At 41.6% G+C, this 12464-nt stretch overlaps 1 protein-coding gene across 2 annotated transcripts in view; it reads right to left on the bottom strand.

The window, feature by feature from the left end:
- Shroom2 (shroom family member 2) overlaps positions 1-12464 on the bottom strand; it is a 160790-nt gene that overhangs the window by 13770 nt on the left and 134556 nt on the right. Inside the window, exon 6 of one of the 2 annotated variants that reach the window (XM_035450210.1) lies at positions 2401-2610. In XM_035450210.1, the coding sequence (XP_035306101.1) occupies positions 2401-2610 (210 nt within the window). The remainder of the gene's footprint in view (positions 1-2400; positions 2611-12464) is intronic. The other variant, XM_027432170.2, reaches the window with a different exon arrangement.

Below are 12464 nucleotides of genomic sequence, written 5' to 3'. Positions count from 1 at the left end.
CACAAGTCTAAAAGTAGGATGCTGCATATCAGCAAGTGCCTGGGTAGCCTTCCTTATCTCTAGAAGACTTCTATTCTAGCTGTGTTTGGAATTATTGATGAGTACCTACACCCATGGATTCCACTCAGGAGCCTTGTCATGTAAACTGTATCCCATGTACCATGTGCGCTTACAAAGGGTGGCTTCAGATGTCAGCGTGAGACTAGGACACCTTATCTCCAGATCCTTAACAACAATGCTGCCATTGGAAAGATGCTGAAGTGATACCACATAAGAAATAAAACACAGATGAGGCATGCATATAAAGCTGTGGATTCAATACCATCACTGGAGACTGTGCTTGGTTTTTTGTTTGTGTTGTTAATGTCATACTCTAGGAAGAGAGAACCTCAACTGTTTCCATCAGATTGGCCTATAGGCAAGACTGTGGGACATTTTCTTGAGTAATGTTTAATGTGGGAGAGCCTGGCCCACTATGGCAGGTGGTCTTGGGTTATATAAGAAAGCAGGCTGAGCAGGTCATGGGGAACAAGCCAGTAAGCAGTGTTCCTCCAAGGTCTCTGTTTCAGTTCTTTCTCTGACTTTCTTTCATGGTGGTCTGTAAGCTGTAAAGTGAAAGAGAGCCTCTCCTCCCCAAGTCGCTTTTGGTCATGGTCCTTATCACAGTAGTAGAAACCTAACTAGGACAGAGATGTAATAACAACATCAATGATGTCCCTTCTAAAATGATTTTCTATTTTGAGAATTCCATACATGCTTATGTTTTCATCAAATGCTCCCCACAATCCTCCACTATTCCTTCCTGATTACATGTTACTTTTTGTTTTTCTTTGTCTTTTAAAACTTTTGAGTTCACTTAGTGTTGTTAGTATGTGCATGGGTGTATAGCATGGGTAACCTCCCAGGGGCCACATCTTGAAAGAAAACTGACTCCCTTCTCTCCCAGCAGCCATTGATTGCCAATAGCTCCTCAGTAGGGAGTGGGAGTTAGTGAAGCTCTCCTCTATGTGTGCTGGGATGTGTCTAGCCTAATCTTGTGCATGCAGTCAAAGCCACTGTGAGCTCATATGTGCAGCTGCTTTGTCCTGTCTGGCAAATAGTTTCATGGTAGTCATCCACTACCTCTGCCTCTTACAAGCTTCCCAGCCACTCTTCCACAATGATCTCTCAACTTTTGGAGAAGGTGTGATATTATGTCCCGTTTAGGGTTGAAAACTTAGAAGTTTCATATTCTCTGCAGGAGTTAATGGATATCTATGTTAATTGCCTTCTATTGTAAAAGAAGGTTCTCTGGTAAGGGTTAAGATGAACCTATGGGTATAAAGACAAGTACTTAAGGGAGGGTTTAATGCTATGTTAGTTTACACTTAGCAGAATGAGATGGTTCTCTCCTAGGGTCTGTGACCTACCCAGCTATGAGTTCTTGGCACTTTAACAGTATCAGTTCCTTTTTTTTACCCGAGCAGGCCTTAATTCCAATCAGAAAGCTGTTTACTCCATAACAATCCTGTCTCTGTTGCATCAGGAGATTTTTCCAGGACATTCATTGCTATAATTCCCAGAGTTTACAGCTGGGTGAGATTGTTGATTAGTTTACTCCCCTAGCATTGTCAATAACACCTCCTAGCACTATGAAAGCTAGCCAGTGGGGATGAGGCATTTGAGTCATTACCAGCTTGTTTTCATGTTTTGTGATTCAAGTACATGGTCTCTTCAGCAACAGGATCCTACCATGAAGTTCTGAAAGGTAACCAATAGCAATTGTAATAACCTAAATGGCTGGGGTCTATGAGACCTTAATATCTAATAACCTGAAAAGAGGCAACCTACGGCACTGGGCTTTTCATCTGATTCATTCAGAAATTTAAAGGGTGGTAGGTTGAGGAACCAAGGCTATAGCTTGGTTGACAGAGTTGTTGGCTATCCCATTTTAGAATTTAGAGGCAATAGGATGAGGAGTTCAAAGACAGTTTAGTTTACATAGACTGTCTAGGCTACATAGTGAGTTCAAGACCAATCCAGGTTATACATCAAGATTTGTCTCAAAAAAAGAAAAAAGAAAAGAAGGAAGGAGGGATAAATTTAAAGAGTATGAAAATATTGGCCATTACTCAGCTTTACCTAAAGAACTTATAGTTAGGTTTAATCTGATTTTGACCACTGGCAAAACATGCTTAGTCTGCATGTGCCAAGCAATAAGGAAAATGGAAATGCATTCAATGCAGACAAAGAGGGGATCATGATGTCAATAAATTATAACTGGTCATTTGAGCTGTGACTCATTCTCCACACAATTTTTCATGACCAAATTTTACCACAGTGTTTGAAGCTGCTTCAAGGCTCCAGCAACAAACACTGGATGGTGGAATGAATATATAGCATGCTGTCATAGGAAAATACCTTGCTGAGTTGTCTTCATGGATAAGCATGGGAGGCTTGTCTGTCAGCTTCTGTGGGGCAAACTGGGGTGAAGGGGAGCGAGAGGTTTCCATTACTGATATCTGTAGTTGTTGACACTTGGAAGAGAGCTGGACTTCTGGTTGAGAGACAGTTGTAACCTCATTCACATGCTGGCCGTCTTGTGGCTGGGCACTGCTGAGCACAGAGGGGTTGTGAGAGAACAGGTGAAACACACACACACACACACACACACACACACACACACACACACACACACACACACACACACACACACCAAAGGACTCAGTAAATGGTGTTGGTAAGGACTTGATGGAGACATCTAGGTAAGAGTTTGCAAGTATACTCTCTGGGCCCCAGTAGTTACTGGGCTCAAGATTAGGCAGTGAAGGCCTCTGAGTTGGGGCTACCTTCTTAGGGTGCAGGGCTCTGCTCACTGAACACAAAGTGTGCTCTTGAACAGGTAGGGGTAAAGGGGGGGCACTGGACTTGGGGTCTCAAGTCTGACAGTGTGCTCTACTCTGAATATGTATATTCTCAAAGTAGAGTCCTGGCTTGGTTCAGGCCCTCCTGAGGAGGATCTGGGTCTTCCTGGGAGTGGGATAATTCAGGCAATGTGGAATTGGCTTGTGGATTCTGATTCAGTAGGTCCTGCAATGTCCTCAAACTGACTTCCTAACACTGGGCATGTCTAGAGGAAGATGTAATAAAAATTAGGGAAAAATTCTGATTAGGATCTTCACTCTTAGATCACTTTAAGGACTATACATTTTCCAGAACCCACGCCTATTGTCACTTGTGATATGGTAAAAAAAAAATTATAACACATGCTATATATATTAGGCTATTTGTGAAACATATTCTATATGGAACATGATGCATTAATAGCACATACATATAGATCTGGTATAGACATACATGTATATACCAACAATGTTTCTTTAATTAAAAGAAATAACTTCCCGAAACGAAAAAAAAAAAAAATCGTGTTTTTTTGTGAAAACTGCCAGATCCAAAGATGTTTGGGACTATTTGACTCAAGTTGTAATGTTTTTACATGACATATGGGAAACACTTATATACACAGGGATAGACCTTTCTAAAATGGGCCAAGAATCAATTCAGTCATAAAAATCTTTAAAATTAGACATGACAAGTGAGGAAAACAACAACTGCTTATTTTGGAAGCAGCTATGATTTACAGGGTTTCTCCTTACACCATCATTTTACATGAATATATATATATATATATATATATATATATATATATATATATATATGCATGCCCATGACATCCATATAGAAGCTGGTCTGGATATAAGATAATTCATGCCAAAAGCCTATGGGCTGACTAGCAAACTTGCAACAATTCAGTGTGTAGTACTCCTGGCAACATACCATACCAAACTGATCCCAAGGAGAAAACAAACCTTTGATTTATGAAAAAGAGCACTTCTCAGTCTAAAATTGACTTTTGAGCTGGGCATTGTACTTCATGTAATCCTAGTATTTGGGAGGCCAAAGTAGAAGGATTGAATCTAGTGAAATCCAGAAGGAGCTACAAAGGGAGTGGGCTACAATCAGTTGACTTTTGAGGAATACAGTATATAGCTCAGTAGCAGGACACTTACCTAATATGTGCAAGACCCTAAGTTTGATCCATAGGTTGGGGGAGCACACTATCAAGAAAATGTTGCGACTGACCCAAAGCAGGACAGCATGTATAAGTAGCAATGAAATGACATAACCTAATTACTGATAAGAAGAATGCAGACCCATCCCTATTTCATATCCAGAGGAGATGCACTTGCTTCTGTCTCTTGTTACAACCTAAACATGATGCATAATATCTGGGTGCTACAGGTGGGGTCTGCAGGACTATCATGCCAGTGCCCTGCCTTGTGGATGCTAGCCTGGCTGTGTTCTGAGAAGCAGAGAGGGGAAGGCCCCTTCCTTGATTAATAGATACTCCAAAGTAGAACAGAGTCCACAGCCAATGTCCCCCTGATACCCTACATCCTCCCAAACAGAGGGAGTCAAACAACACCAGCATGGAGCTAGAAACTGACATCCTAATGACACAGCAGAAGGAAAGACTCATTAAGGAAAATTATTGCCTCTTGCAGAGAAGATGAAATCCCTAGCCTGTACAGATATTTAACATTTCTGGACTGGTTATTGACCTGGCTAAGGGCTGCCAGAGGGTAGGTTCATCTTAAACTATGCTAAAAAGATAGAAGGGATAGCCTTTTACTTAGACAATGTACTTTTCCTTTCCTACATTCCTGCTTCCTAGTGTAGTCCCTACAAGCTGCTATGAGGTTCTGTAGGATTGGTCTGCTCTAGAAAAGTGTAACTTTTCCTTTCGTTGTTGTTTGTCTTCTCTTTTCTTTTTTAATGCTGGCCAGAGCCTAACTATTCTTTCTCTAGTACTGGTAACTTTTTCATTCTTCCTAAGCTACATCCCACCCTTCCTCCCTCTTCACTTTCTATAATGTTCTTCTCCACATCATGTGGCTGACTTCCATACAGGCTTAACTCAATCAGCATAGTACTTTTTTTCTTTCTCTTCTCCAGTCTCTCCTTCTGTGCAGCTGCTTAGCTTTACAACTTTCCTGTCCCCAGGTTCTTCTTTTTAAACTCTAATGAAATTGTCCTCAAGCTTTTATTTGAGCCCATTCTTAAAACCTTTACTCATGAGGGAACCACCAAGAAAACTTAGGTCCTCATGGACTGTTTTCATTCATATATATATATATATATATATAATATATATATATATATATATATATATATATATATATATATAAACAGGGTTTCTCTGTGGCTTGGCTTTGTAGGCTGTCCTAGAACTAGCTCTTGTACACCAGGATGGTCTTGAACTCTCAAAGATCTGCCTGCCTCTGCCTCCCAAGTGCTGGGATTAAAGGCATGTGTCACCACAGGCCGGCTGTTTTCCCTAATATTAACTTCCTGAAATGTAGTAGCCATGTACCCAGCTAAAACATCCTGGTACTTAGTATTATTTGATAAAAATCCACTGTATTATAGAACCAAAATCAAATGAGCTACAATTTATTGCTAAAATCTAAGTATTGTTAGTCACTCACGTGCATGCTGGTTAAAACGGAAGCATATTTGCAAAATGACACTGGCTGGGAGGATTGAACACATAGCTTCACACAAGCTAAGCAAGCATTGTACTGCTAAACTATATGAGCAGTTAGCGATCCTGAATTTCTAATCTTTGATCTCAGATCGAATTGTCAGAGTCTTACTCAGAAACTGAAGAGAACTCATACACCAGAGTCAGTTTCACTTGCAAATAGGGTGTTGGTAAATAATGATTCAGGGCAAAAGAAATGCTGAGAAAATATGCCTTGAGCCAGACTGGGCTGGCTTCTCTCCTGGCTAGAAGACTCCCAAGGCTCCTTCCTGGCTTACTCTAGAAACATCCTATGTAGCATTTGAGGGCTCTGTATTTGGCAGAGCAATGCATGGCAGAGATCACTTATGCTTGTAAGAGCAAGGTAAACTTGAGAGGATCCTCAGAAAAAGCCACCTTGAGAAATTCCCTGTGTGTTACAAGGCTGATTCAGCTTCAGCCAAGGAACCATAAATAGTTCCAAGGAGCACCCAAACTATGCCCAAATGACCCCATCAGGGTGGTCAGGCAATGACTAATTTTGGTAAGTAACATTTTAGCCCCCACGTCAATGAATCCAAGGTCACCTACTCTTACCCAATCCTGAACAGCCAAGGCACATACCACCATGCTTGCGGGGTTTTTTCCTTTATAAACCCCTTACAATTAAGGCCAGGCACCCTTTACCTGCAGCTCCTGTGCCAGTATTCATGACAGGGTCCCTGCCAAGATTTGTAACTTAACATTAAACCTTATGCATTTGCATCAGTAAGTTGGCTCTTTGGTGTTCTTTCCGGGTCTCATGAACTTGGCATAACAATGCTAGCAGCTTAGTATGTAATGATCCACCTAGAAATTTATCTTTAATTCACACTACAATTGTCACAGTAATTTAATGTGCCTTCCCCCCTTTCTCTATTTTTCTTGGCCCTTTCCAACTACAAGCTTGCAGAGTCTATACTATAAAATCACCAACTGATTTTAACTCCCCCAGTTAATAAGAATCCAGTAAATCAGGTCACAGATATACATTAATAAAAAGGACCAAAATGTAACAATTTAAGTTCTGTTGGGACCTTATTCAAATCTGTGTTTCTAATGGTGTTCAAGAGATGTATAGTGCAGATAGAGTCTAGTGTGACATGCTTGTGCTATGCTTTAATGTAGGTATATATTTATAAATAGATGTATATGCTATGTATGCTCTGTGGATGTTTATATAAATGTGTATGTGTGCCTCTGTCTCTGTGTCTGTGTGTGTGTGTGTGTGTGTGTGTGTGTGTGTGTGTGTGTACTATGTTTCTGTACTATATTGTATATGTACACCTGTGGCTGTATATATGTGGCTATGTCATAAACATACATTCTCTGATTTATACTATTACTCTGAGGCAGGGTCTCATATAGTACCTAACTGTTGATGAAAAAACCATAATTCTCACCTTAAAAGGAATAAGAGATAATTTATTCAGGGGCCATATTTGAGTGAGTGTAGCCTGGGATCACAGGTTTAGGTTACCCCAAATTCTATGTTCCAATATGGAAGAAGTTTCAAGAAGGTTTTTGTTGTTGTTGTTGTTGTTGTTGTTGTTGTTGAGACAGGGCTTCTCTGTGTAGCTTTAAAGCCTGCCCTGGAACTTACTCTGTAGAGATCAGGCTAGCTTTGAACTCACAGAGATCTGCCTACCTCAGCCTTCCGAGTGCTGTGATTAAAGGCATGTACTAACACCACCCGGCTTAAGAAGTTTTATAGTTTTACCAAACAAAGTCATACAAGGCAAGTTTAAAATATACTTGATGTATACACCAGAGAGATGGTTACAGAAAGATGGGATTCTCTTATACATACAGATATGGAATTCTCCTATAGACCCGAGATATTCTTAGTTTGGGAATGGCGGAAGCTAATGGTCTGCTAAATTAATAGATTCCAAAAGGTTTTAATCTATTAGTTACAAGATGTTCCAATACAGAGGTAGACAAGGAATGGTTATGGAGCTAAAGCTAGTCCAAGTGAAGCATTCTGACATCTTCATATCACTATAGTTTTAATCAGCCAATCAGCCTCTACAATCACAGCTTCTTTCCAGGAATTTTTGTTGATACTATGTTGACCTCAAACTTACCATCCTCCTGCCTCATCCTCCCTAGTGCTGACATTAGGCAAGTGCCACCTTATCTGGCTTTTGGCGGGGAGGGCAGGAATTGAACCTGGGGCATTGAGCATGCTAGCATGTGCCACAAAGCTATATCCTTAGCCCCTTGTTTTTGTTTTAAGACAGGGTCTCAGTAAGTTGTTCAACTTGTTCTTGATTTCATTCCATAGCCCAAGTAGGCGTTACACCTGTGATCTCTCTGTTTCAGCCTGATGAGTAGCCAGGGCTTATCCCTTTTTCATTCATTCGAAATAAAACACAAATAACAACAGGCCTATAATGCTGGCACTTGGAGGGGCAGAGATAGGAGCATCCAGAGATCAGTTCAGGGTCATCCTTTGATTGCATAGTGAGTTCAAGTACAGGTTGGGCAATATGGAAATCCTAACTAAGAAAGGGAGAGGGGGGAGGAGGAGGAGGAAGAGGAGGAGGAGGAGGAGGCAAGAATGGATGTCCACATAATAAGATGACTTAAGGACTTTGGTTCCCTTTGTCAGTATGCTACCCTGAGAATAATACTGGAGCAGGAAGTGAGCCATACAAAGAAAGGTTGCAAAGACAACAGCATTCCAAAGCCTGATGTTCAGGCTGAATATGTGGTTCATTTTCATCTAAAACACACCAATAACTAGTTATAAAAGAATGCATCAGTTCTAAGGTGGGAAGGGGGCTCTAAGCAGAGGTTCCAGAGACCTGCAATTGGTGCTACCAGGCATGCAGTTCTCACTGGACATCCACCACACAACCGAGGTGGTTAATGGTCTAGAACAGGATTACAGGGCCAAACAAAATTCACCAGAAGAGGACAAGTACATGGCAAGGGCCTACCATATTGCCATGTGGTAGAAACCAATTGTGGAGATCAAGCTGTGCCCTGCTCTAGTTGCTCTGTATTATATATACAATGGTTTTACAGGCTGTGTTTTATCTGAAGAGACTCCATTTTAAAAGCAGCTTTTCATTCAATTTGGAGGATAGAGGATGACTCTGTACCTTGGTCTACAAAAAACACCATCAATTGTCCAGGACCACTCCTCATAAAGAACATATTTCTAGGAGAAAGCATGGTCCTGCTGAGTACCATGATGGACTGAGCAGGAAAAGGAGACCCACACACATGCCCAGGGCAGACTGACCCCGGTTCCAAGGAGAAAGCATGGTCTTGCCCAGAACCTTGTGGCTCCAGGTAGCCAGGCACTATTATGGTGAGCAAATGTATGGAGTGGTATGGAGGGAAGGGGGAGGGAGGGAGAAAGAGGAGGAGGGAGGGAGGAGGGAGGGAGGAGGGAGGGAGGGAGGGAGGGAGGGAGGAGGGAGATATGTATTGTGTCCTGTGGACAGAGGCATATATGAAGAGGAATGCAGTGAGGAGGAGGCTGAGGTGGGTGGCTTAACTGCCACCCAGGGCCATGGTGATTGATGTCTGGGCCTGGGCTGCTGCTGTGGCCCATGTCTGGTTTCACGGCCCTGTTGTAGCCATGGTCTGTGTTATTGCCCACTGCTGCTGATATCACTGAAGGCTGAGAGGACAGGGTGGGACAGAGTTGCCCTGCCTCTCAATGGCTGCGACGCTAGAAGAACGGATCTTGCCCCTCACCAGCTGGAACACTCAGGAGAAAGCATCCTATACTTCACCTAGGCAGCACAATGAAGCTGACCCAATTCATGGTGGCATGGGTGAGCTGGCCCTGAGGGTGTGAGAATGGTAGAGCAGGTGTATCCCTCTATAATCTGCTGGAGCATGTAAAGGGGCCAATCCTGCAGACTTAAAGCTGCAGGATCTCCGTGACACAGAACAACAATAGGATATCCGAGAGGAACTCCACTGAGGGCACAACATCAATAGTATAGCAGAAACCAAAGGCCTCGAACCAGACCAATGAACACTTGTAAGTAGATATATGGATAAAGAAAGGGGTAAACTGTGTGACTCACTGTGTCACTCCACAGCCTACACAACAGGACTTTTCTTTCTTTTTCTTCTTATTTTCTCTTAAACTTTATTTTACTTTATTTGGGAGGAGGTTGCAAGGGCAGAGCGTGGATATCAAGGGACAGGGATATGAAAGGGATGGACATGCATGGTGTGAAAGACACAAAAATAAATAAAAAGTTTAAAACAAGAATGTATTTCTAAAAGTAAAATGGATACTGCCATAGATTTATCAAAGTAAAATGGGACTATAGGAACATATTAAAACCACATCAGAAATGGACTGAGACATGGCTGTGTGGTTAAGAGTGCTGCATACTGCTTTTCCAGAGGACCCAGGTTCTGTTCTCAGCACCAACGTATGGTAGCTCACAACTACTTGTAAGTACAGCTCTTGGCCCCTGTGGGTACTGCACTAATGTGCACATAATACACCTTCCAAACCCCCACACCACACATACACATACTGACACACAATTAAAGTATTTTAAAACCTAAAGAAAAAAGCAATAACAACCCACTTTTCAAATCACATAGGAAAATCTGGTCCAAGAACTTATTGGGCATACCACATGGAGGCGAAATGGAGACACTCTCAGATGAACATTAAAAGGACATTAATGGCCCCTTCTACCCTATTATCTGATTATCCAGTATATGCATCAAAGACTCAATAGGCAGAGGATTCTTGAGTGTCCCAGAAGCTTCATCGAGACTCAGTCCCTACTGTTGAAATGATCCACTTGATTTGCTGTAACTCTGCTTGTTTTTCTGCTATCCATTTGTGTATCTATTCTTCTGTCGTAACCTACTTCTATGGCCTTCATAGTCCCACCATGAGGCATGACTCAAGCCTGATTCTACAGCTTGACTGACAACAAACCTTCAACAGAGTTCATCCTATCATACTCATTCCCACAGAGACTGTTTATTGATGATAGGACTACTTGGTAAATTTCTGCCAATGAAACTGATGACATACTTTGTGAATTTATTGTTGGCATTTTAGAAAGGCACAAACATGTCTATTCTGGTATAGTGTGTTCACACCACCAATGGGGAAAACAGACAAATGCTCTAGAAATCCTATTAACCTCACTATTACTTAAATTGACATATCTGATCCTCCTCTGGAGACAGCCAGTCCCAGAACTCAATGTGAAGTTTCTGCACATGAGGAATGGCAGTTTTATTTCCAGACTCCATCTGCTTACTACAGCAGCTGAGAAATCTGCTTGCAATGTTCTCAATTTCTGTTTTCTGTTCCATGCAGCCACATCTTAGGGACACATGTCTTCTTACCACATGGACCCTTAGACATGCTAGCCCCATTCCAATCTCCACATTCCACCTAGCATGGGACTCTGGAGTGGTCTTATAGTTCATTTCTATTTAGCTCCTAACCCATCACAAAGCACCCCAACAGGTGACCCAGAAGCTGTTTTCTCCACTGCCTAAAATGAAACCCATTGTATATGTAAATACCAGCTGGGCAGTGATGGCTCATGCCTTTAGTCCCAGCACTCAGGAGACAGGGGCAGGCAGATCTCTGAGTTTGAGGCCTACACAGAAACTAAGCAAAGAAACCCTGTCTTGGAAAACCAGAAAAGAAAAAGAAAAGATATATAAATACTCTTGTTGCTTCCACTCACTGTCAGTCACTATAAAGAATGATAACACAGGTGTGTGTGCAGGGGGTACTTTTTCAAGATACAAATAGCTAAGTCCTTGATGAAATAACCTTGTGTATGGCCATTCCAACTTAACTTTTTTTAAACTACTCTATTATCACTAATTAGTTCAGTATTGTTTTGCTAATAGTTTATAGCTATATTTATCAAGGATGATGGGGAAAAATTTCCAAATCTTTTGGATTCGTTAATGAGCAAACACTATAGGCTCTTCCTTTCCCATCCATTTTTGCCTTTTGGTGTAATGACAAGAACAGGATTCTGATTCATCATCAGTTATTGCTCTATCAATGACATGGTGTCTAAGGCCTTAGTAAAATATGAGTCCCATCTAATCTGGAGTTTCACTGGAAGGCACTTCTAATCATGATTCATGGTATGTCAGCCTTATGTCATGTAACCAGTAAACAAGCCTGAGGAAGCTTCATATCCTTTCAGATACATGGCCATCACAGGCCATACTGTATCACACAGGAGTGCATTAGTCATTTTTGTTACTATAATAAAATATGTGATAAAATATGGGAAAAAACTTTATTTGGACTCCTGGTTTCAGAGGGATTTCATTCCACCATAGCTGGCTGGGGATGACATGGTAAAGAAGTTAGATGGCAGTGAGAACATATGAGGAGGCTTTTTCATATCTTAGTAAAACAATAAGCAGAGAAAGCAGGGCAGACCTTCAAAGGCTCACCCCCATTTCTACCAGCTAGGTCCACAGCCATCAAAATTGTGCTATATGAGTGAGCAGTGACTGAAGCACAATCCTATGGGAGACATTTCAGATCAAACCATAGGTGAGTAGCTGTTATGTTTTCAGAGACAGAGATCCCATGGTATAATAGAGGATTTGTGTGGAGTTCCTCTGAGCCATGTATCTAAGAAAGATGCAACAGCTGGCCATCCATGATTCTCCATGACAAAAATCACCATACAACTACTTTCTAAGACACAATACACACAGCTCAAGCAGAATAGCCTAGACTTCTGAGTTAGGAAGTACATTTCCCCCCAAGAGGCTAAGCCATCCACTCAGTGACTACTAGCTGTCAAGGTCACCTATAAAACTCTGGGCTATGATAGAACTAACAAGATTTCAACAGATAATAACATTGAGTGAG

The sequence above is a fragment of the Cricetulus griseus genome, chromosome X (genome assembly GCF_003668045.3).
Source record: "Cricetulus griseus strain 17A/GY chromosome X, alternate assembly CriGri-PICRH-1.0, whole genome shotgun sequence".
Classification (NCBI taxonomy): domain Eukaryota; kingdom Metazoa; phylum Chordata; class Mammalia; order Rodentia; family Cricetidae; genus Cricetulus; species Cricetulus griseus.
The sequence above is the reverse complement of the archived record's forward strand: the minus strand, read 5'-3'. Positions and strand labels throughout refer to the sequence as shown.